Genomic DNA, 26,579 nt, shown 5'->3' on the forward strand with positions numbered 1-26,579 from the left:
GACAGTATTTAAATTCTATACAGTGGGACCAATTGATGAGGTTTCCAACAGCAAATTCAAAATAGGTAGCATTCAAAGAATTAATCTTGGAAGCTACTAGGCTTTTCATACCAACTAAAAAATATTGTTCAAGGTTTAGGCCTAAATGGATGTCAGATGAACTAATGAGACATATGGCGGAGAAGAAAAATGCTTGGGATACATATAAATTAATGGGTGACACGGAGGCCTGTGATAGATATAAGCTGGTCTGTAACTAAAACACAAAGGAGATTAGGCAGGCAAAGGCAGATTACCAGATATCTTTGGCAAAAGATGCAAAGAAAAAGAGCAAAGAGTTCTTTACTTATATAAACTCTAGAAGGAAGGGGATGAATCAGATTGGTCCACTGGATATCGATGGTTCAACTGTTGATGATCCTGCTCAGGTAGCTAACAAACTAAATGAGTATTTTGCATCTACACACAAGGAGTTATTCAGTGAGGAGAATGCCAGAGGTGAATTAAACTCTGGCATTCCTCTAGCTCTGGCAGTGAGCCAGATGATTTTGTAATAACTGAGAGCAAAGTGGAGGAGAAATTGTTGAAGATAAACATGAGAAAGGCACCTAGGGTGAATGGGATCTATCCAGTTATATTAAAGGAGGAAACAAAGGAAGTAAGCAAACCCTTAGCCATAATTATGAGAGCTTCCTTGGACTCGGGAGATATCCATTGACTGGAGATGTGCAAATGTGACCAAGTTCACAAAGGAGGATCAAAGGGCAGCACAAGTAATTACAGACCCATTAGTTTAACTTCTGTTCCAGTGAAATTAATGGAGGCACTGGTTAAAGAAGCACTGCAAGATCATCTAGACAAGACTTCAGTTATTGCTCGGACACAGCATGGTTTTGTTAAGGGGAAGTCTTGTCTGACCAATTTGATTGGATACTATGATGTGGTCACAATGGAACTGTATGCAGGGAATAACTTTGATATCATATATTTGGATCTTAGAAAGGCTTTTGATACTGTTGCACATGGAAGACTACTGCACAAATTGGAGCATTGTGGCATTGGAGGCAAATTGCTGCTATGGATAAAGGGATGGTTGAGTGGGAGAAGACAGAGAGTGGTATAATCAATGGACACTGCTCTTTGTGGACTAATGTTATTAGTGGAGTCCTTCAGGGTTCAGTGTTGGGTCCATTGTTGTTTTCTGTATTTATCAATTGTAGGTATAGGTATATTGATTGTCAGATAGCTCCGGGGATTTCTCCCATCTCCGCGTATGTTCTGCGTATCGAGTGACAGTACCCTCTCTATGTCAGAGGTTTAAAAATAATGTATGGGTCGTTTGGTATCTAGTTTGTTGTGCCCATTGTTCATCCGACCTTTTGGCTGCCGGGCCCCTAGTGGAACCTGGCATTACCATACTTAATGACGGGGATACCTGCCGGGTGTACCAAGAGACTAATTATACTCTGGCATGTCCTGCCACTTACTTTCCTGTGATTTCAGTGACTAGGACCTAAAATAAAGGTTGGAGCGTTCGCAGTTAATTTAGGTAAAATGGCATTTAGAAAGCGCTGTGTGGGGTTTTACGCTGAAAGAACTATTTCTAGAGAGCCTAAAAGGTTGGGAAAAATTTGATGTGATTTAAATTTGGACATGGGGGGCAGTCTCTGTAAAAGAGAAAGTGTTGGGAGGGGAGGGTGAAGACTGGGGGGATGAAACAGGAAGAAGAGGGGTCGGATAGGAAGGTGACTCCCCATTTCAGTGGGCATTCCCATGGCCCACCAGAGTGAAAATATGGAGAGGCGAGTAGGGGAGAAGAGCAAATACTCTCCTCCCCCTCCCTGGGAAATAGGATAAAAACAGGTCTGCACAAGGGAGTGCAGTTTTGGGTCGCCAGTAGGCCATCCAAATCACCCTAAAGTTTTGTCTTTCTGTGGTATGGTGAGATTTTATTTGTATGTCACGTACTTGTTTGACCTCCTACAGTCCTTCTAGTCGGATTGCCTTTGGTTTATTGCTATCATTGTTTTCCTTCTGGGAAATAGATCCTGGGCATATTGACTGAGTGCCTTGTAGTTCTCTTGAGTGTCTAACAGTCTGGGTTCTTGGTTGTCTGGTATATATTGGATTGCCGCTATTAGGCATAGTCGTAGGTTGTCATACAGATCGCAGTCAAACATTAAGTGTCTCCAGGACTCCTGGTTGCCACAGGGACCGTCCGCATTATCTATGATGACAAGTTGGTAAGCTTAGCTTTAAACGGGCCTTGTCCTGTAAGGTTTGTTTGTTATTTGGTTTTTAGGAGCATTAGCAACTAAGGCCATATTGCTCCAGGGATATGCGGTGGTCATTCCCTGACCTTTCCGCATCCTCCGTATTTGGTGGTCACGGGCTCGAACCTCGGTCTAATCAGAAGCGTGTGCTACGCACTGCTGCTCCTGCCCACCTGGCTATGGAGGCGCCATCCTGTAAGGAAGAAGGTGGTATTCCAACTGGGGTGAAACCACGTTGGTGCCTTAGGGTACAGCTTGGTGATGGTGGGGAGGAATCTTCTAGTCACTGTGCCTTTTTCTGTGTTGCTCCATCTCTGCCAAATCTGAACGAGGTGGTCGGTGATTCTTCTCTTCTCACAGTTGCGGTCATTAGTGATGTCAGTGGTGAGGTCATACATTGTAGCCGATGTGTTTCTAGCAAGATGGTAGAGCAGACCACAGCAGGTGGCCTCAAGGTCCAGGGGAGAACCCCCTGCCAGGACTTGGAGGGCAGCCATGCTAGTCATTCTAGTTGCTCTCGTCATGGTAAGGAGGATGGTCCCCTGAATGGTTTCGAGGATCCGTTTATTCACTTCTAGTCCCGCCCTCATGTACCAGACAGAGGAGCCATACGTGGTAGCAGAGATGAAGAGAGCTTTGTAGTAGAGGGACAGGGTAGTATGGCTGAGTCCTCAGTCCCCGTGAGTGACTCTAGCAACGAGGGCTGTGTATCTTCTTATCTTTTGTTTAATATATTGTAGGTGTGGCTTGAAATTTAATTTTCTGTCCAGGATTATTCCTACGTATTTAATCTGTTCGCACAGCTTAACTGTTTTTTTCTCAGTTTTAATTTGTGGTGGTCTTAAGTCTAGCGTACCTTTTAGCAGCACCAATTTTGTCTTGTCGGGTGCTAGTTTGAGCAAATGTAGCAGCTTTGGCAGGGCATCATTTGCTTGCATTTCTAGGGAGGATCTGCTGTCAGCCTCGATGGTCAAGACCAAGTCATCTGCATAGGCCTGGGCCTCCACACCACCCAGATCCATGGCAAGGAATTCATCTAAGACAAAGTTCCACAGGAGCGGCCCCAGGACAGAACCTTGGGGGCAACCCCTGCAGACTGGGCGACTGAGGCATTTATTTGGAGTGGTAACTTGCACTGCTCTATCAGCCAGGTAATCCTTCATGCAATTGTAAAGATTCAATGGAAGGTTGGCAGCTCTGAGTCTTGCCAAGACGCTCGGCTACTAGAGGGTGTCGAATGCCCTGGCAAAATCCACTGCAATGACAAGGAAGTATTTTCTTTGACAATGGGTGGCTCTAGAGAGGAGGTTCTGTATTGCTTCGATAGTGGATTTGCCAGGAGTAAATCCGTATTGCTTTGTCATGTTAGAATTTACTTCATTATAATGCCTTGTGATTCTGGTATATAGCAGCCTTTCATATATTTTACTAAGGATTGGTAGCAGGGCTCTGGGTCTGTAGGAACTAGGTGTCTCCAGTGGCCTTGTTGGGTTTTTAGGAGCAGTTTTAAATTTGCCTTTTTCTACCGTAGTGGAAATTTACTTGCTTCCAGGCGGCAATTGAATAGTTTTAGCAGTAATTCCAGTATATGTTCTGTTGCTTATTTTGCCATCTCTGGTTCAATCAGGTCCAGTCCAAGGCAGTTCTTATTTTTCGTATGGCTTGCTGCATCCTGAATTTCTTTTAAGGTGAAGGGGGGTTCTATTTGGTCATTATTATAGCAATTATTTTCTCGGCAGATAGCCTGCTGCTCATCTGTTAGTGTTATTGGCAGCTCCTGAAGGATGTTGTCCAGGATGTTCATTTATTAATGATATTGATAATGGTATATCAGGCTTAATGTCCAAGTTGGCAGGGTTGTTAATGACACTAATGACAGTATGCTGCTGCAACAGGATCTAGAAAAGTTGAGCAGATGGGCTGAGAGGTGGCAACTGAAGTTTAACATTGATAAATGTAAAGTACTGCATATAGGAAGCAGTAACCCTAGAGTAATGTATCAACTATGTGGTACTACAATGACAGCTTCTCTGACTGCCTCACTAGTCTTGTAGTCACTGTCTGGTTTTGCTTTTAATATCACTATATTGGTTTCTTTATTCCTGGTTAGTTCCTTCAGTTTGTTAGGTTGGGTATTTTCTGTTTTACTTGCTCTTGCTACCTGGGCATAACTTAGGGTGTTCATTTCTTTGTAGTTATTCCTTCCTTCAGTTACATTGTCTATCCTAGATCTCAGAACTCTATTTTCTGTGTTGAGTTCTATCACTCTTTGCTCTAAGACTGTCCAGCAGTTTATAATCTGCAGTCTAACTGCAGATGTTATTCTGCTAGTCTGGTTATGGAGGAAGTCCTCTAAGTACAATTTCAACTCTTTTATTTGCTTAATTGTATCTGCCAATTCATTTATTGCTTGAAACCTTTTTTTCCTCTTCTGTCTTATTGTCAGGCTTTTCATTGTTTTCCTTCGTTTTATCCTCTTTGTGCTGTCAGCCCTGCTTTTCTTCTTAGCAGTTCCTGACTCTCTACAAATCATAAATTATCCCTAGCATTGAATATTGGTTCCAAAACCTCTCTTAAATAGAGTATTGTCTCCACTCTATTCTAAAGAGGTTAATTAAAGAGGTAAATTATTATTAATGATCCTTCACTTACAAACTCACTCTGTACAATATCATACACAATGGTTAGTTTCTGCTGCATGCCTTTTCTATAGATAATTTCATCATTAGCACTGTTCTTATGGACTAGCATCTGGAATTCCACCCCTTTTTTCCCAAACCAATCCAGAAACATATTAGTTTGTTATCAATTTATAGTTCATCTTCAAACTCAGTGAACTAAATTTTCTTCATTTGTCCCGTCCTTTCTAGTCTTTAGAACAAATATTGTGTATAGAGGTTTTTCCGCTTGTTACCCACACGAATTCTGTGTTTCAGTCTTGTCATAGGCTGAAGGAATTTCTAAAGACCTCTTCAGTTGGACAGCTATAGTCAGCTGATCTTAGGGAGAAGGGTTTTTCCTATGAGTTATTCTAGGATTTTACATCCTGCACAACATGCAAATTGGCCTATGATTTTTTTTTTTTTTTTTTTTTGGTAGTTGTTGGCGCATAGGCTTCTGTGGCCATAATGCACCTCCCAAGGTTTTTGCAGTACTTTGATCCAAGCCCGAGGCGGGAATCGAACCCGCGACCTTTGGGTTGCCAGGCAGGCACTTTACCCACCCGGCTAGCCCGGTCGGCATTGGCCTATGAACACACACCTGTAGAGACAAAGTATGCAATAGTGCTATGTGGCCTGAGTTGGTGATGCCCCTAAAAACCACCACCACCAACAGAAAAATTAGTAATAGTATTAGTAGTGACAAATTTATGGAGCATCGACCAAAAAAACACTTCCAACATCACTTGTTTTACCCCCCTAATAATTTGTTTAGTTCTTCCTTAAATTTATTCAAATTGTCCACTTCCATGATACCACATGGAAGTTTTTTCCCAAAAATCAAATAACCACTGGCCGAAAGTAAATTTTCTCACATCTGCCCCGACCTTTCCTTCTTAAATTTGAATTTATGCCCCCTCGTGTGTAGTCTGAGCAAGAGGAAGGATGCCATCAGCATTTAGCTTAAACACCATTAACAGATCTCCTCACAATTGCCTGGTTTCCAAATACTAAAATTTTCAGAACGAAGTCTTTGCTGGTAAGAGTACTCTTCTTGTTTCCTTCACTAATCTTGTTGCCCTTCTCTGTATCCATTCCATCAAATCTGCTTCATTCCATCAAATCTGCTTCATTCCCTAAATGAGGCTTCCAGACCTGTATGCAGTAATCAAGATGCAGCTTAATCATTACCTTATACAATAGGATGACCACGCGCTTATCCTGGCTGGCAAAATTTCTGTATGTCATTGACAAAACCCCATGAGCTGCCCAACAGCCTGTCTGACTCTTCAGAAAACTTCATGTTTCACTGTAAAATTATTACCCTCCAGGTTTTTTTCATTCTCCACTACCCTCAGTGTGTACCACACAGTTGGTGTGTTATTCTGGATTACTGCTGTATTATAGGGATTACCGCTATCTTGCATTTGTCAATGTTGAACTTCTCAGCCCATCTTGCCTAAATTTCTACATCTTGCAGTAACATACCCTGATTACTGTCATTAATCATTCTGCCAAACCTCATGTCATCTGCAAACTTAGACATTATGCCTGATATGCCTTTGACAGTATCATTAATAAATATAGAAAACAACAAGCAAGCACTAAATCCAGGAAAACTAGTAATAACAGTAGTCCAAGAAGCATAGTACCCACTAATAAGTACTCTTTGTTTTCTCCTACTCAGCCATCCCTTTTTCCATATTAGTAACTTGCCTCTAAGGCTACACTTTCTCCAGTTTGTACAGTAGTCTTTTATGTGGAACAGAGCTTTTCTTAAATCTTAGTATATGATTTAAAAATTATTTTTTGCATCCAGTTCCTTTGTTACTATATTATAGTATCCAATCTGACTAGTCAGACAAGGTCTTTCCTTAACAGATCCATGCTGTCACTGCTGTATAACTGCATTCTTGCCTACATTACATCTTTAACCAGTGATCCATTTATTTCTCTGCAACAGAAGTCGTACTACAGGTGTGCAATTACTCACTTCACCCTTTGTTACCCTGTTGCGAATTGGGGATACATTTGCTCTTCTTGAGTCTATAGGGGCTTCCTCTGAATCCAAGGATGCTCTCATAATCATGGCTAAAGGTTTGCTGACCTCTTTTTGCTGCCTCTCTCTTAATTTAACTGGATAGAGCCTATCTGCCCCAGTTACCTTATTTACATTTAGCTTCAACAGCTCCATTTCTTTAAATTGCCTTCTATAAGATTAAAGGCAAAAGGAGAAATTCCATCTTATATATTTCATGAAAATTACAGTATAAATAAGTTTAAATTTAATATCAGCAAAGTATCTCCTGTTTTCTTTATCCGCACATAGTGTAGATTACTACAGTGTATGTAGGTTAAAAGATGGAATCTAGACGATGACCTCCCTGGATTAGCTGATGACCCCAAATACAAAAAAAAAAAAATATATATATATATATATATATATACATATATAAAAATAAAGAAAATCAAATCATATAGAACAGCATCATTATAATGGTTAGATAAAGAATATTAAAAAAACTGACAGTTAATAAAAAGAATTTTGATTTAATGTAAGTGAGCAGTTTTCTCATTGTTAACATTAAAATGCCATTTCTATCATTGCAGGACCACACAACATATTGTCATCTGTCATGTGATTTTTTTATGAAACTGTTTGGGTTATAGAAATTTGGAGTCAAAAACCGACAGCATCACGTTCTGTCTTATGTTTTCTGTGTATAGAGTGGGAGGTAAGGGAAAGCTGTTATAATGCAATTGTAATAACATGATGCACATATTACAATTAATAGAATTAATAATAATTAATACAGTTTTATCAATTACAATCACAGTAAACTTTGCCAAATTTTTCTGAAGCAGTTTTTTCCATTGTCGGTCAAATGCCACCATTACATCTTTCATTGCTTGCTCCTAACCACAACTGACAGCTACTGTTGTTCAAAGTGAATATTATATAAATTTTTAAAGCTAGAAAGTTCCCCCCACCCTCAACTTGAAAGTTGCAATATAAAGTTTTGGAAACTTGCTGAAACAAGAAAATCTCCTATGGCAAGCAGTATGCTAAATTACAAGCCTGCAATCAAAAAAATAATGCACGATGAAGTTTATGTGCTTTTTAATATTTCATAAAAAAACAATAAAGACATAAATAAAAACTGCTTTTTTTATAGTTTATATGACATACAGTTTTAATAACAGTAGCTGTTAGGTGATTTGGAACAACCAGTGACAGATATGCAGCACAGGGGTTTGAATCACTTTGAGGTTATGGCATGGTTTCCCATAGTCATATGCAATTTATAATAAGAAGTACAGTAATCAGAGTAGACCTTATTTAGGTACATAAGGCTCTGAGAAGAGAAAGTGAATGAGGGTGAAATTTTCACTTCTATAAATGATTCCAAAACTAGTGACTGTAAATTCAAATTATGAGGAAAGAGGTTTAGACTGGATTGCAGGAAGTTTTCTTTTAGCCAGTGAGTTTTTAATTACTGCAATAAGTTGCCTTCATGTGTAGTACATGCTGACAGCATGGGAAAATTCAAAGGTCCTCTAGATAGGCACCTACATGAGTAGGGAATCAAATAAGTAGTTTGATTTTATTATTTATTTATTAACTTTTTGATTAATTATTATTATTATTATTATATATATATATTTTTTTTTTGCCTGGTGCTGCAAAACCTTCGGGCTTCCTTGCACCATGTGGCTAATACTAATAACTAAATTAACAAAATTCAGTGAAGTACAGAACCTTGGGCAGTTTCTAGATTTTTTTTCTTTTTTTTTTTTATCTTTTTATTTTTAGTAAAACTTTGAAAAATAGCCAGATTCTCAGAATGATAGTTTTTTTTTAAATGCTAAATTTCTGATTTTCTAGTTATAATTATTATTACCATATTTGCTAGACAGTAAGATGCACCCAGATTTTAGAAGGAGAATTTTGGGAAAAATATTTTATTTCATATATTTCAAATACAAAATTCACTTAACATCTTCAATTTTGAAGGCAACAGTGTACAAAAAACATCTCCTGCCTTGTATTGATTTCATCAGAACTACAAATTTATTGGCACCTCCATAGCCAGGTGGGCAGGAGCAACAGTGCGTAGCACACGCTTCTTGACCGGGGTTCGAGCCCGTGGCCACCAAATATGGAGGATGCGGAAAGGTCAGGGAATGACCACCGCATATCCCCGGAGAAATATGGCCTTAGTTGCTAATGCTCTTAAAAGCCAAACAACAACTACAAATTTATAAAAATTAAAACTATCATACTGCACAAAACACAGAAACATGAGCTACTTAAAGATGTTTTCTTGGATATGCTAAGCAATAACCAGGGTTGGCCAACCTTTTCTTGCAGTATGCCACATATCATGTTCAAGGTGTGTCATGTGCTAACTAGTGGCATGCTTAGTTGCTAATGCTCTTAAAAGCCAAACAACAACTACAAATTTATAAAAATTAAAACTATCATACTGCACAAAACACAGAAACATGAGCTACTTAAAGATGTTTTCTTGGATATGCTAAGCAATAACCAGGGTTGGCCAACCTTTTCTTGCAGTATGCCACATATCATGTTCAAGGTGTGTCATGTGCTAACTAGTGGCATATCCATATGCTACTAGAATCAGTACCCACTTCTTGTTACTGATTCAGACCACCAAATGTTTATGCTAACTACATAAAGGAATTACTGTATATATAGTTATTATTATTGTTATTTGGTTTTTTTTAGGAGCATTAGCAACTAAGGCCATATTGCTCCGGGGACATGCGGTGGTCATTCCCTGACCTTTCCACATCCTCCGTATTTGGTGGTCATGGGCTCGAACCCCGGTCTAATCAAGAAGCGTTTACTACGCACTGCTGCTCCTGCCCACCTGGCTATGGAGGTGCCCGTATATATAGTAAATACATATGATAAAAAAATTTTTTAAGTTTTATGTTTATAAAATAAATTTAATATAGGTTAATGAACAAATGTTTGTCCTTACAGAATCCATGTCTTGAAGAGTTCACTAATACCTTACATGCATAAATTAACACTAAAAAGTGGTAAATATGAACCATGAATTCCTCTCAGATTGAAATCTGTATTGTATTTGCAGCAGTAAAACTTAAACTCTTTTCATTTCTCTTTTTTTTTTTTTTACATTTTTTTTTTTCACATTGGTAGATGTGCCACTAACGGGAGTTCTCCACCACTGCAATCTGATCTTTAAAAAAAAAAATCACCGCATGAATCTGGTAGATGTTTAAACCATAAGATATGGGAATTTTAGGCAACATTTCCCAGGAAAAAAGTGTCTTATGATCTGGCAAATACAATAATTTGGTACGAGGCAGAAAAAAGATTTTCCATTCTATTTATAGAGAATCATATATATTTACTAGATATAATTTAAATTTATGAAATTTATATAAATTTATATAAGTTTCAATCCTATAAAATAGGTCATGGTTGGAAAAATAGAAAAGTGAATTTTATTTTGGTAAACTTAAAGACTAAGTAACAAGAAACTAGTCATGCAATCATAGTAACTGAAATACATATTTTTACGCTTCTGTTTAGGCATTGCTCATCGTGCCCTTCGCCCGTTACTAGGAATTGTTGATCCTATTCATGTGCTTAGTATGCCAGAGCGTGTAGCTGCATTCAGTGGTTTCGATGTTCTTTGGTACTATATTTGTTAATATTGCACCTTATAAGCTTTTTTATCAAATTATTTTGCATGAAAATTAATCATATTAATCCTGCATTAATCCAGGCAGGATCTTGTTCAGTAACTTGTAAAAAAGAACATTATCTCCAATAGTTAGGAAGAACTAACAATTATTGTTAGTTCTTCCTTGAATTTATTTAAGTTATCAACTTCCACAACAACAGATGAAAGTTTGTTCCACCAATCAACCACCCACTGGCTAAAGGCAAACTTCCACACATCTACTCTGCAACTGTCCACCCTCAATTTGAAATTGTGACCCCTCGTGTGTGTTCTGAGAAAGAGGAAGAATTCCATCGGCGGTGAGCATGCTGAGTACATTCAAAGCCTTAACACTTCAATCAGATCACCTCACAGGTGCCTTGTCTCCAAACACTGCAATTTGTAGAACTGAAGCCTTTCTTGGTAAGAGAAATTTGTTCCCCTCACCAATCTCGTTGCCCTTCTCTGTACTCGTTCCAGAAGCTTTACTTCCTTCCTAAAATGAGACCTGTACACAGTACTCAAGGTGTGGTCTGACCATTGCCTTATAAAAAGGGGATAATCACATCCTTACCAATGCTAGCAAAATTCCTGTACAGCCAGGCCTCGCATAACACAAATTCGATTAATGCGTTTTTTCAGTTACAGCTATTTGAAAAAATTATACCACTTTACATGATGCAAATTTCACAATCGTTAACGCGATCTTTTTTTTTTTTATGTGATAGTTGAAAAAGATTTGAATTGTGCGTTAAGCTTACCGTGCATCGGACGGGCAATAAACAAACGTTTGTCTGCTGCCCGCCTCAGTGTGTTCCATCAACCATTGAAAGAAGACATATTACTTGTTTGTCTTCCACTAATAAAGTCAATGCAGACTTGCATTTAAAAATTCTAATTTTTAAATGAGCCAGATGAAAATGTTACCGTGAAGGAGATAACAGTAAAAGAACTAGATTAAATCTTTTGTATCGCAGAGAACCTCAAAAAAAAGGTTTGAGGTTCTCTGTGATATTTATTTCACCAGGGCCCAAAGAAGATTGTTGTCGGCTATCGGAACTTGATTGATGAAAAGAGAAAGTCAACACTGTTCAAACAACTCTGTTCAAATATTTCTGTAACAAATTGTTTCTTCGTTGTGTTTTATGCCAGAGGTTCCCAAACTTTCTCGGTTCATGGTGCCCTTAGTGTCTCAGTAATTTTTTCATGGCACACCTAGACCAAAAGAAATACCTAACAGTTCCGTTTATTAAGTAGTTAGGTCCAAACAACTTAATAAGAAATGTTGAAACTCAAGCTAGTAGTTCACACGGTGTCGGACAGATGTCAAGTATCACTGTGTTTCCCTCGAAAATTTTAAATATTCCACAGCACACAGTTTGGGAACCACTGTTTTATGTAATAAACATTTAATTCCATAATTATAATTATTTTCATTATCTTTTACATGGTATACAGTTAAAAAGTTATTTAAAAGGTATTTTTAAAATTCTTTGTGGACATTCCTGAAGGTCAAGGACCAATTACAATTTTTCCTATTGATTATTATATTCAATTAACGCATATTTTGCGCGATGTGCTCATGGGATGAATTAATCGCATTAATTAAGGTCAGCCTCTTTATCATTGACTAAACCTCGTGAACTGTTCTGGCAGCCTGTCTGCACTGCTCAGAAAACTTCATATCTGACTGCACAATTACCTCCAGATCTTTTTCATTTTACACTACCATGAGTGTACCACAACAGTTAGTATATTACTCTGGGGTTACTGCTATCCATTTCCAGTACTTTGCATTTGTCAATGTTATACTTTAGTTGCCACGTCTCAGCACATCTGCTTAACTTTTCTAGATCCTGTTGCAGTAGCACACTGTCATTAACAACCCTGCCAACCTTTGTATCATCTGCATACTTGGATATTAAGCATGATATATCTTCATCAACATCATTGATAAATATAGAAAACAATAATATCCCAACGCCAACCCTCAGGAACTCCACCAATAACATTAGTTCACAAAGAGCAATGTCATTGATTTCCACGCTCTGACTTCTCCCACTCAGCAATCCCTTTATCCATAGCAGCAACTTACCCTTAATGCCATACTGCTCCAATTTGCACAGCAGTCTTTTGCGTTCAACAGTATCAAATGCTTTCCTGAAATCCAAGTATATGATATCAAAATTAATTTTTTGCATTCAGTTCCTTTATGACCACATCATAGTATCCAGTCAAATTGATCAGGCAAGATTTACCCTTAACAAACTTATTCTGTGTTGGAACTGTAACTGCAATTTTGTCTAGATGATCCCACATTACTTCTTTAACCAGTGACTCCATTTATGTTACCTGGAAGAGAAATTAAACTAACAGGTCTGTAATTACTCGTGTCATCCTTTGATCCCCTTTTTGAATTGGGAATACATTTGTGAATCTTCAGCCCATGGATCCTCCCTGAATCCAGGGATGCTTTCTTAATTATGGCTAAGGGATTGCTTACTTCATTTGTCGCATCCCTTAATATAATTGGATAGATCCCATCTACCCCAGGTGTTTTTCTTATGTTTAACTTCAATAATTTCTCTTCCACTTTCCTCTCAATTATTACAAAATCATATAGCTCCCTATTAGAGTTTGATAAACTTCTGGCCCCACTTCCCTAGAGAATTCCTCATGTGTGAATGTAGATACAAAATACTCATTTAGTTTGTCAGCTACCTGAGCACGATCATCAATAGTCGAACCATCAATATCAAGTGGAACAATCTGATTCATCCCCTTCCTTCCAGGTTTACTCAAGTAAAGGAGTCTGCTGTTTTTCTTTGCATCCTCTTCCAAAGATTGTTCATAATCTGCCTTCACTTGCCTAAACTCCTTTGTGACTTGATTACAGACTAGTTTATACCTACCACAGGCTTCTGTGTCACCTGATAATTTATATGCATCTCATGCATTTTTTTTCTCTGCCACAAGTTTCATTAGTTCATGCAACATCCATTTAGGCCTAAACCTTGAACTGTATTTCTTAGCTGGTATGAAAATCCTAGTAGCTTCAATGATTAATTAATTGAATGCTTTCCATTTAGAATTTGCTGTTGATAACATCATCAGTTGGTCCCACTGTATAGAAATTAAAAGCTGTCTTGAGACCTCTGTAGTCACCTCTATGAAAGCAGAAACACACAAGGTGTAATAAGCTATGGATTGGTAATTCTCTATAAGAATATCAGTGATATATCACCATATATACAACGATGAGCCAAAAGATTATGGCCAGGAGTCATTATGCAAATCGAAGCAACTGCAGGTGAACTACGGCATGTGTGTGGGTCGGAACATGGTATAAAAACCACCTGATACTGAGTTCTGTTAATCAGTGTTACTCTTGTTCTTCAGCTGGGAAAGGCAGCGGACTTAAGCGAGTTTGACAAAGGTCAAATTGTAATGGCCAGATGACTGGGTCAGAGCATATCTGAAATGGCACGGCTGGTGAAGTACTCACGATCAGACATGGTTCGTACCTACCGAAAGTGGTCAGAGGGGGAGAAACCCATGAACCGACGACAAGCTATTGGACGACCACAGCTCATTGATGCTCAAAGGATAGATGGAACAGGACCAGGATGTCTGCCAGGGGCAAAGGTTGATAACGTTGTAGAGCAGATATAATCTTTTAAGGGCACAAAGGGTGATATTGTTGTACACGGTGGCATTAATGATATTAAGAGTAGGAGACCGGCAGAATTACTTAACAAGTACAAGTCAATGCTGAAAAAAAGCTGTGAGTTAGGGTTGAATTTGAAAGTGTCTGCAATTCTGCCCAGACACAATAGGAGGGAGTATATGATGAGAGCTTTGGTCGATAAATTTGGCCCTGGAGAGATTGTGCAAGGCTCAAGGGGTAGAATTTTTCTCAGTCTGGTCTGTGCTTGTTAACAGGAGAGACTGCTTCTACAGGGATGGGATACACTTAAATAGAAATGGTGCAAGAATATTTGCTGATGCTGTCGAGGCAGAGTTAGGTGGGTCGGAAAACTGCTAGCTTGAGGGGATACACGGACTAATAGATTAACAGTAGCCGCTGGCAGAGGTGAAAGTGATTCTGTTGTTGTTGTTTGGTTTTTAGGAGCATTAGCAACTAAGGCCATATTGCTCTGGGGATATGCGGTGGTCATTCCCTGACCTTGCTGCATCCTCCGTATTTGGTGGTCACAGGCTCGAACCCCGCGTGTAATCAAGAAGCATGTGCTACACACTGCTGCTCCTGCCCACCTGGCTACAGAGGCGCCGAAAGTGATTCTTGCACTGCTTCTATTGAAATGCAATTGAGCGACAGCCTGGAAAGCAAGGCAATGGGGATTTCCAGGACTGCTCAGAGTCGTAGGGGAACAAGTATTACAGGGGCTGAGTTAGGGTAACTAAGAGTAGAAACAGGTGCAAGTATATTTACATGTACACCAATGCTAGGAGTATGGTTAATAAATTCGATAAGCTTGAAGTGCTAGTCAAGACATCAAAGGCAGATATTGTTGGGATATCAGAAACGTGGTGTCACACAGACATAAGCAGTGCAGAATTGGAATTTGGGGGAGTACAATGTTTAACAAAGGATAGACAGGACAGGAAGTGAGGAGGGGTTATGCTGTTAGTTAAAAAACACATAAAATGTAAGGAAGCGCATCCAATTGATGTTAGTGGACAATGCAATGTTGAGTCTGTTTGGTGTAACATAAGCACTGGGAAAGGAAAAATGACAGTAGGTGTGTGTTATAGGTCAAATGAATCTGAAGATTATAATGAGCAATTGTGCATAGAAATAGTGGGCCAGTAAATCAGTGTGTCTTATAATGGATGATTTTAATTTCCAAAAGATTGACTGGAATTTGTGGGTTGGTCACTCACACACTAGCAAGGCTTTTATGGATTTATTAGATGATTGTTTTCTACCGCAACATGTTCAGGAGGCAACTAGAGGGAGTAATACTCTTGATCTGATTATCAGTAGTGATTATTCATGCATTAAAAATCTGCAGATAAAGGAACCACTAGGTGGCAATGATCACAGTGTGCTGAAGTGGGATTTACTCAAAGAGATACCTACCATCAATGGTAGAGGGAAGGGTTTTTGCTTTCGTAAAGGTGACTTTGATGGTGTGAGACAGTATTTAAATTCTATACGGCGGGACCAACTGATGTATTACCTACATCAAATTCAAAATGAGAAGCATTGAAAGAATTTATCTTGGAAACTACTAGGCTTTTCATACCAACTAAGAAATATTGTTCAGGATTTAGGCCTAAATGGATGTCAGTTGAACTGATTAGACATGTGACAGAGAAGAAAAATGCATGGGATACATATAAATAACAGGTGACACAGAAGCCTATGATAGATATAAGCTGGTCTGTAACCAACTCACAAAGGAGGTTAGGCAGGTGAAGGCAGATTACGAGAAATCTTTGGCAAAGGATGCAAAGAAAAACAGCAAAGAGTTCTTTACTTATGAAAACTCCAGAAGGAAGGGGATGAATCAGATTGGTTCACTTGATATCGATGGTTCAACAGTTTATGATCCTGCTCAGGTAGCTATCAAACTAAATGAATATTTTGCATCTACATTCACACATGAGGAGTTATTCAGGGAGGGGAATGCCAGAGGTGTATTAAACTCTGGCAGAAAGCTAGATAATCTTGTAATAACTGAGAGTAAAGTGGAGGAGAAATTGTTGGAGATAAACATAAGAAAGGCACATGGGGTGGATGGAATCTATCGAGTTATATTAAAGGAGGCGGCAAAGGAATTAAGCAAACCCTTAATTATGAGAGCTTCCCTGGACTCAGGGGAGGTACTCATGGACTGGAGATGTGCAAATGTGACCCCAATTCACAAAGGAAGATCATAGGGCGACACAGGTAATTACAGACCTGTTAGTTTATCTGCTGTTCCAGGGAAATTAATGGAGGCACTGGTTAAAGAAGCATTGCAGGATCAACCAGACAAAACTTCAGTTATAGCTCGGACACAGCATGGGTTTCTTAAGGGGAAGTCTTATCTGACCAATTTCACTGGATACTATAATGTAGTCTCAAAGGAACTGGATGCAAGGAATAACTTTGATATCATATATTTGGATCTTGGAAAGGCCTTTGATTCTGTTGCACATGGAAGACTGCTGCACAAATTGGAGCAGGCATTGGAGGCAAATTGCTGCTATGGATAAAGGGCTGGTTGAGTGGGAGAAGACAGAGAGTGTTAATCGATGGATGCTACTCTTTGTGGACTACTGTTATTAGTGGAGTCCCCCAGGGTTCAGTGTTGGGTTCATTGTTGTTGTTCTCTGTATTTATAAATGATATTGATGATGGTATATCAGGCTTTATGTCCAAGTTTGCAGACGATACGAAGGTCGGCAGGGTTGTTAATGACACTAATGACAGTACGCTGCTGCAACAGGATCTAGAAAAGTTGAGCAGATGGGCTGAGAGGTGGTAAATGAAGTTTAACATTGACAAATGTCAATACTACATATGGGAAGCAGTAACCCCAGAGTATCGTATCAACTCTGTTGTACTACTCTGACAGTGGTAGAGAATGAAAAGGACCTGGGGGTAATTGTGCAGGCAGATATGAAGTTTTCTGAGCAGTACAGATGGTGTGCAAGTGTAGCTCATGGTGTTTTGTCAATGATTAGCATTAGCATTAGCATTAGTAGAGGCATTTGATGCAAGAAAGCAAGCTTATGCAGCATCAGCCAAAAAAAAAAAAAAAAAAAAAAAGTAACATAAATAAATAAAAATAACCACTTCCACTTCACCCCTCTGTTCGTTCGAAATACCTGTCCAGCTGAGCCTTAAACTTATTTAGGCTATCAACTTCCACGACAAGGGATGGAAGTCTGTTCCACCCACCAACCACCCGCTGGCTAAAGGCAAATTTCCGCACATCTATCCTACATCTGTCTTTCCTCAATTTGAATTTATGCCCTCTCAGGTGATTTTTCTGAGCTAGAGGAAGAATCCCATCAGCATTGAGCATGCTCAAACCATTCAAGGCTTTGTACACCTCTATCAGATCACCCCGCTGGTACCTAGTTTCCAGACACTGTAATTTGCAAAACTTAAGCCTTTCTTCGTAAGAGAACCCCTTTGTCCCATTCACCAATCTAGTTGCCCTTCTCTGTACTCGTTCCAGCAGCTCTACATCCTTCCTGAAATGAGGCCTCCAGGCCTATATACAGTACTCTAGGTGTGGCCTGACCATTGCCTTATACAAGGGAATAATCACCTCCTTATCCCTGCTAGAAAAATTCCTATATATCATTGACAATACACCATGAGCTACTCTTGCAGCTCGTCTGCACTGCTCAGAGAACTTCATATCTGCCTGCACCACCACCCCCAGGTCCCTTTCATTCTCTACCACTGTCAGTGTAGTACCACAGAGTTGATACGCTGCTCTGGGGTTGCTGTTTCCCATATGTAGTACTTTACATTTGTCAATGTTAAACTTCATTTGCCACCTCGAAGCCCATCTGCTCAACCTTTCCAAATCCTGTTGCAGCAGCATAGTGTCAGTAGTGTCCTTGACAACCCTGCCAACCTTCGTATCGTCTGCAAACTTGGACATTAAGCCTGATATACCATCATCAATATCATTTATAAATACAGAAAACAATAAAGGCCCCAATACTGAACCCTGAGGGACTCCACTAATAACATTAGTCCACGATGAGCAGTGTCCATTGATTACCACTCTCTGTCTTCTCCCCCTCAACCACCCCTTTATCCATAGCAGCAACTTGCCTCCAATGCCACACTGCTCCAATTTGTGCAGCAGTCTTCCATGTGCAACAGTATCAAAAGCCTTCCTAAGATCCAAGTATATAATATCAAAGTTATTTCCTGCATCCAGTTCTTTTGTGACTGCATCATAGTATCCAATCAAATTGGTCAGGCAAGACTTCCCCTTAACAAAACCATGCTGTGTCCTAGCTATAACCGAAGTCTTGTCTAGATGATCCTGCAGTGCTTCTTTCACCAGTGCCTCCATTAATTTTCCAGGAACAGAAGTTAAACTCACAGGTCTATAATTACTTGTGTCAGCCTTTGATCCCCCTTTGTGAATTGGGGTCACATTTGCACATCTCCAGTCCATGGGTACCTCCCCTGAGTCCAAGGAAGCTCTCATAATTATGGCTAAGGGTTTGCTTACCTCCTTTGCTGCCTCCTTTAATATAACTGGATAGATCCCATCCACCCCAGGTGCCTTTCTTGTGTTTATCTTCAACAATTTCTCCTCCACTTTGCTCTCAGTTATTACAAGATTCTCTAGCTTACTGCTAGAATTGAATACACCTCTGGCATTCCCCTCGCTGAATAACTCCTCATGTGTGAATGTCGATGCAAAATATTCATTTAGTTTGTTAGCTACCCGAGCAGGGTCATCAACAGTTGACCCATCGATCTCAAGTGGACCAATCTGATTCATCCCCTTCCTTCTAGAGTTTACATAAGTAAAGAACTCTTTGCTGTTTTTCTTCGCATCCCTTGCCAAGGATCTCTCGTAATCTGCCTTCGCCTGCCTAACCTCCTTTGTAACTTGGTTACAGATCAACTTGTATCTATCATAGGCGCGTCTCCGTAGCCAGGTGGGAAGGAGCAGCAGTGCGTACCACATGCTTCTTGATTAGACCGGGGTTCGAGCCCGTCACCACCAAATATGGAGGATGCGGAAAGGTCAAGGAATGACCACCGCATATTCCGGAGCAATATGGCCTTAGTTGCTAATGCTCCTAAAAAAAAAAAAAAAAAAAAAAAAACAACTATCATAGGCGTCCGTGTCACGTGTTAATTTGTATGTATCCCATGCATTTTTCTTCTCTGCCATATGCCTCATTAGTTCATCTGACAACCATTTAGGCCTAAACCTTGAACAGTATTTCTTAGTTGGTATGTAAAGCCTAGTAGCTTCCACGATAAGTTCTTTGAATGCTTCCCATTTTGAATTTGCTGTTGGCAATATCATCAGTTGATCCCACAGTATAGAATTTAAATACTGTCTCAGTCCATTGTAGTCGCCTTTACGAAAGCAATACCCCTTCCCTTTACCCCTAATGGTAGTTACCTCTTTGAGTAACTCCCACTTCAGCACACTGTGATCACTGCCACCAAGTGGTTCATTTATCTGCAGATTCTTAATGCATGAAGAATCACTACTGATAATCAAATCAAGAGTATTACTCCCTCTAGTTGCCTCCCGAACATGCTGATGTAGAAAACAATCCTCCAATAAATCCACAAAAGCCTTGCTACTGTGTGAGTGACCAGCCCCCAAATTCCAGTCAATATCTGGGAAGTTAAAATCCCCCATTATAAGACTCTCTGATTTACTGGCCCACTCTATTTCTCCGAACAGTTTCTTATTATACTCATCAGAGTCATTAGGCCTATAGCACACTCCTACTCTCAATTTTGATCTCCCAATGCTTATGTCACACCAAACTGACTCGACACTGCACTGTCCAGCGATGTCGACTGGCTTCACTTCCTTGGATTTTATGTGTTTTTTAACTAATAGCATAACCCCTCCTCCCTTCCTATCCTGTCTATCCTTTCTGTAGACATTGTACTCCCCAAATTCCAGTTCTGCATTTCTTATATCTGTGACACCACGTCTCTGAAATCCCCACAATATCTGCCTTTGATGTTTTGAGCAATACCTCAAATTCATCAAATTTATTTACTAAACTCCTAGCATTGGTGTACACACAAGTATACATGCACCTGTTCTTTTTCTTAGCTACCCTAACACAACCCATGTGTTTACTTGTACCCCAATGATTCCCAGCAGTCTCTGAAATATCCTGCATCTTATTTTCCAGGCTGCGGCTCATTCCAATAGAAGCAGTGTAAGAATCACTTTCACCTCTGCCAGTGGCTACTGTTAATCTATTAGGCCTTGTATCCCCCCAATCTAGCAGTTTTCCGACCGACCTAACATTGCCTCGATAGCATCAGCAAACATTCTTGCACCCTTTCTATTTAAGTGTATCCCATCCCTGTAGAAGCAGTCTCTCCTGTTAACAAGTACAGACCAGGCTGAAAAAAATTCTACCCCTTGAGCCCTGCACAATCTTTCCAGGGCCGAATTGATTGACAGGGCTCTCATCATATACTCCCTCCTATCGTGTCTGGGCAGAATTGCAGACACTTTCAATTTCAACCCTAATGATATACAAGAATTTTTCTTGCAGGGATAAGGAGGTGATTATCCCCTTGTATAAGGCAATGATCAGGCCACACCTTGAGTACTGTATACAGGTATGAAGGCCTCATTTTAAGAAGGATGTAGAGCTGTTGGAACGAGTACAGAGAAGGGCAACAAGATTAGTGAATGGAACAAAGGGTTGCTCTTACGAAGAAAGGCTTAAGTTTTGCAAATTATCATGTCTGGAGACTAGGCACCTACAAGGTGATTTGACTGAGGTGTATAAAGCCTTGAATGGTTTGAGCATGCTCAGTGCTGATGGGATTCTTCCTCATGTTCAGAATAATCACTTGAGGGGGCATAAATTCAAATCGAGGAAAGACGGTTGTAGGATAGATGTGCGGAAGTTTGCCTTTAGCCAGCGGGTGGTTGATTGCTGGAACAAACTTCCATCTGTTGTTGTAGAAGTTGATAGCTTAAATAGATTCAAGGCAGAACTTGACAAACATTGGAGCGAGTGGATGGGTGAAATGAGGGTTTTTTTTTTTTTTTTGGCTGATGCTATATAAGCTTGCTTTCTTGTATCATGTGCCTTTGCTAATGCTAAAAATGTGAGCAAAGGTTCTCTCGAATAGTACTGTGCACAACTCGCCAGTAATTGGAATGCTGGTGACAGGAGTAATGGGTCACAACACAGTACATCGAACCCTGCTGAAAATGGGGTGCATAGGTACAGGGGGGGCGCCTCCGTAGCCAGGTGGGAAGGAGCAGCAGTGCGTAGCACACGCTTCTTGATTAGACCGGGGTTCCAGCCCGTCACCACCAAATACGGAGGATGCGGAAAGGTCAAGGGAATGACCACCGCATATTCCCGGAGCAATATGGCCTTAGTTGCTAATGCTCCTAAAAACCAAATAACAAACAAACAATAGGTACAGGCCACTCTGAGTGCCCATGCTAACCACAGTTCACCGGTGACAGTGCCTACAATGGGCACATGAGCTTCGAAACTAGACCTTGAGTAATTTGAAGAAGGTCGTCTGGTCCAATGAATCACATTTCCTGTTTCACCATGTGGATGGCTGGGTACGTGTGCATCATGGGACGAAAACAATCGGGTGGCGGCGGTATCATGCTTTGGACGATGTTCTGCTGGGATACCCTGGTCCAGTCATCCATTTGCCAGGCACTCTGACGTCTACCACCTACCTAAACATCATTGCTGACCAGGTACCCTTTCATGTCATATCTCATATTGTGACTACCTTCGCAATATGAGATATGCCTCGTATTATGCCTTGTAGATTTATTCATTATTATGCCTTGTGCATTTATTTCTTTAGTATTATTACTATGCACACCAACTGGCATCTCTTGTGTTGTGGAATTATACTTCACAACTGGGTTGACATGATTGCAACACTGGCGTGTCTACCCACCCACTGACAATAGACCAACTAGCCTTGAAATGGTACTGTCTGGTTGGTGGTATCCCCTGAGAATAAGTAACAATAGTTTTCTCCAGTGGTGAAGCGTTTCTTATTCGAGGTAGTGCAATATATGGTAACTCATGAAGGTAGTCACAATATGAGATACAATTAAATTGATGCCATTTGCACTACTTCTATAGTTTTTTATTAGTTCGGATACATATATGGTGATATATCACTGATATTCTTATAGCAGATTCCTAATGCCTGAATAATCACTGCCAATAATCAGATCAAGAGTATTATTCTCTCTGGTTGCCTCTCAAATGCTGCTATAGAAAACAGTCATCCGATAAATCCACAAAAGTCTTGCTAGTGTGCATCTTGCTTGCTTGTTCTTTGTAGAACAAGATGGCATGCCACATCCCCTCCAAGAAATACAAGAGCAAACCTTTCCATTTCCAATTCCAACAATTCCATTATGTAATAGAATTTATTCCCTAGATAGATTCTTTCCTTTCCAGTAAACTAAGAAATAAGGTAGAAATTGACTTATGAATAACAACTCCATAGTCAGACCAAAATAGTTTGTGGCCTGATTATGATGAGTCTGATAACATTTACTTTTCAGCATATTCCCCTTTGGAGTCAATACACATTTTCCACCAATGTTGTAATGCATTGAATCCAGCTGTGAAGAAAGTTTTCTCTTGGGCTTCCAGAAATGCATCTGCTGCACCAACAGCGACATCACTCAGTAAGAAAATGAATGCCAGCCACGTATTTTTTTCAAATTAGGAAATAGGTAAAAGTCAATGGTGCTAGATCTGATGAATATGGGATATAGTCCAAGATTTCAAAGCTGTACTCATGCAGTGCAGCTCTGGGAGTGACAGACTTGTGAGCAGGGGTGTTGTCCTTTGTGGAACAAAATTCCTTCGCTGAATTTTCCTCAGTGTTTGTTGTTATTGTTTTTAAATAACTCACAAGATCTTCATAATATATCCCTGTAACTGTCTGATCTTTCTGATGGTAATCCACTGGCAACTATCCCTCAGTATTCCAAAAAACTGATACCATCACCTTGCCAGCAGAAGGGATAGACCTGGCTTTCTTTGTAAGGAGAGAATTGTAAAAATAGTGTTTCCACTATTTTGACTTCTTTGTCTGAAAGTGATGGATCCACATCTCATCCATGGTGACAAATCTTGCAAGAAAACTTGCTGGATCTTCTTGAAAACAATGCAAATGTTCACCAGTTGTGACAACTTCTCTGCATTTTTTATCTACTGTTAACAACTTTGGAACTCATCATGCTGACACCTTTTTCATAGTGAGCAACTCTGTTATTATGTGGTACATACTTCAGATAAGATGCTGGCAGTGCAACAGACTGTCATTCATTGATCACTCATTACTAGATCATTCACACTGTCAACAACTTCTAGAATGATGGATGTTGCAAGTCTTCCACAGTGTGGGTCATCTTCCAGGCTCTCCTTCCCGACACCTCTGTAGCCAGGTGGGCAGGAGCAGCAGTGCGTAGCACACGCTTCTTGATTAGACCGGGGTTCGAGCCTGTGCCCACCAAATACAGAGGGTGCGGAAAGGTCAGAGAATGACCACCACATATCCCCAGAGCAATATGGCCTTAGTTGCTAATGCTCCTAAAAACCAAATAACAAATAACAATAACAATAGCTCTCCTTCCCTCTTTTAAATTCTGCTGCCTACTTCTTCTTAACTATGGAATAGGAAAGAGCATCTTTCCCCAATTAACCATATCCTTATGAATTGCTGTGGTGTTAGTCTCTTTTTTCTCATATATTGGATGACTGCACAGTGACTGATTTTGTCCATCTTTCCTCATTCACACAACTTTGTTGACCTCAGGGCCTGTATTTAAAAAAAAGACATTATTGAAACTGCATGAAACTTTGTGAGTTAATGTATGTGTATACCACACTGTTTGGTGTTGTATACATATACAGGGTGAGTCACAAAAAAGTAGCCCCGTCAATGAAACTACAATACGATGCATGAACAAGTGAGTAAATGTATAGTATATTACCTGCCATTAAAGAAGATGTTGGAAATGACCTCCTTGGGCCGCAAGACAGTGCTGAGCCCATGTCAACATGTTTTGGCAAACTCTCTGCAACACTGTACCATCGATGCCTGTGATAGCAGTACGAATGTTTTCCTGTAATTCCTGCAGAGTGTGCGGGTTCATCTCATAAACCCTTAAGGTAGCCCCAAAGGTAAAAATCACATATGGACAGGTCTGGGGAATGTGGAAGCCATAAATCTTTGCTAACAGTTCTTCCGTCTGGAGAGGCTTCACGAATTCGGGCCAGCGCTCTGTGGGACGTATGGCAAGTCGCCCCACCTTGTTGAAATGTGTGCCATTCCCACTGTTCAGGGGTTAATTGTGCATAAAAGCTTTCAAATATTACAAGGTACATGTCTGTGTTAACAGTTGTCTCAAAGAAGATGGACCCTACGATCTGCCGTGCTGATATGGTACACCATACCCGATTTTTTCATCATGAAGCTGTTCTTCATGGAGTTGGTGTGGATTTTCAGTTGCCCAGTACCTTGTGTTTTGAGAATTGATGCGTCCGGATAAATGAAACCAGGCTTCATCTAACATAAAATATTGAGTTGGATCGAGCGTCCCGTCAACAACGCTGTTGAGGAGCCACCTGCAATAATTTAGATGTTTCACTTTATCTGTCTCTTTTAATTATTAATTTTAATTTTAATTAAGAGACAGATAATTAATTATCTGTCTCTTTTAATTGCACGCACGTTACACATACACATGTTGTCTGACTTACACTGACTTGCTGGGCTAATTTCCGGGTACTCTTCCTGGGGCTTAATTTCATCCTCTCACAAATATCATGCACTACAGTTGGCGTACGGATAGATGGGACGCTGTTCTTTTTTGCATTGAGGACACTTCCTGTTTCATGTCACTTCATCATCAATTGCTGTATACAGCATTTTGCTGGTATCCCAGCAGTGGGGAACTGTTCCGCAAACATTCTTCTTGTTTCCTTAAATGAACCCGTATGCACATATGCCTCAACAATTGCAACTCTTTCTGGAACTGAATAAGGCATGATGCAGAAACCCTTACACACACACACACACACACACACACACACACACACACACACACACACACACACACACACACACACACACACACACACACAATCGTACACGAGACACAAACTGGATTAAACACTGTCTTCCAATGAGATTGACCTTGAGGGGTGACGTATGCTACTAATCTATGAGGGGAAGATTTGTTTGTGCAGGTGGCTAGTTGCGTGTTGATTGGCTGCTGGTTCTTCCAAGCGTGGAGCGGAGAGCTACTTTTCGTGACTTCCCTGTGGTAAAAAATTTTATCTTAACTTAATTTATACATGAACTAAATGATTAAATTTCTGTACTTAATGTATACCATACTATTTGGTGTGGTACACATTAAGTACAGACGGTTTTAGCACTGTACCACTTCCATGTCATAGTCAGACCACAAACTTTTCAAATCCCCTCTCTTAGTTTGGTATGAATCTGAAAAGAATTATAGGTAAAATATCATTAAGCTTATCATGACCTCGTAATGTTAATACATTAGGGTCTTCGTAATTCTTTACAGTCTTGTTGATTGCTATCTTTTACTTTATTATCTTCAAGTGTATATTAGAATAAATTAACTATATTGTATTATCATTTATTGTTATTGTATAATGCTTGTTATATTTTCTACAATAATTTTGGAAGCTGTGCAGTGTTATGACTGTTATGTATTCTTTGCTGTCTTCCCAAGTTAATTTTCTTTTATTCCTTATTTATGTAATATTGAGCCCTTAATGTAATCCCCTCTGGCCTGTGTGCCATTCAGTATTTTTGGTATTGGTTGGCAATAATGTATTCAATTTAGTGAGCAATAAACTGATATTTATTTATTTATTGTATGTTATGTGGTTTCTGATTTGGTCATGAGTAAGTAATCAAAATAATTCCACAGCTGCTGACTTGATTATAGTTATTGCTTTCATATTTTTTATTATTGGTGTTGTATTTACTTTTCTTATACAATTTTAAGGTTACAAACATTTTTTCCCACTTTCAATAACTCTGCTTTTCTTTAAGCCTTTACCAGGTGCATCATCAAATGTATACATTAGCAGGCACAGTGGGGGTCTGTTACACCATTGTTATGCCTTGGAATAACAATGTTAACAGAAGAGACTGCTTCTACAGGGAT

General features: G+C 39.7%; 1 protein-coding gene across 2 annotated transcripts in view; it reads left to right on the forward strand.

Moving 5' to 3' along the window:
• Positions 1–26,579, forward strand: part of T3dh (Type III alcohol dehydrogenase) — a 175,307-nt gene that overhangs the window by 80,438 nt on the left and 68,290 nt on the right. For both annotated transcript variants that reach the window (XM_090375207.1, XM_090375208.1), the window contains one exon: positions 10,521–10,626. In XM_090375207.1, coding sequence (XP_090231333.1) covers positions 10,521–10,626 — 106 coding nt within the window. The remainder of the gene's footprint in view (positions 1–10,520; positions 10,627–26,579) is intronic.

This window comes from Mastigoproctus giganteus, chromosome 6, assembly GCF_048544385.1.
Source record: "Mastigoproctus giganteus isolate SK-2022 chromosome 6, ASM4854438v1, whole genome shotgun sequence".
NCBI classification, from domain to species: Eukaryota; Metazoa; Arthropoda; class Arachnida; order Uropygi; family Thelyphonidae; genus Mastigoproctus; species Mastigoproctus giganteus.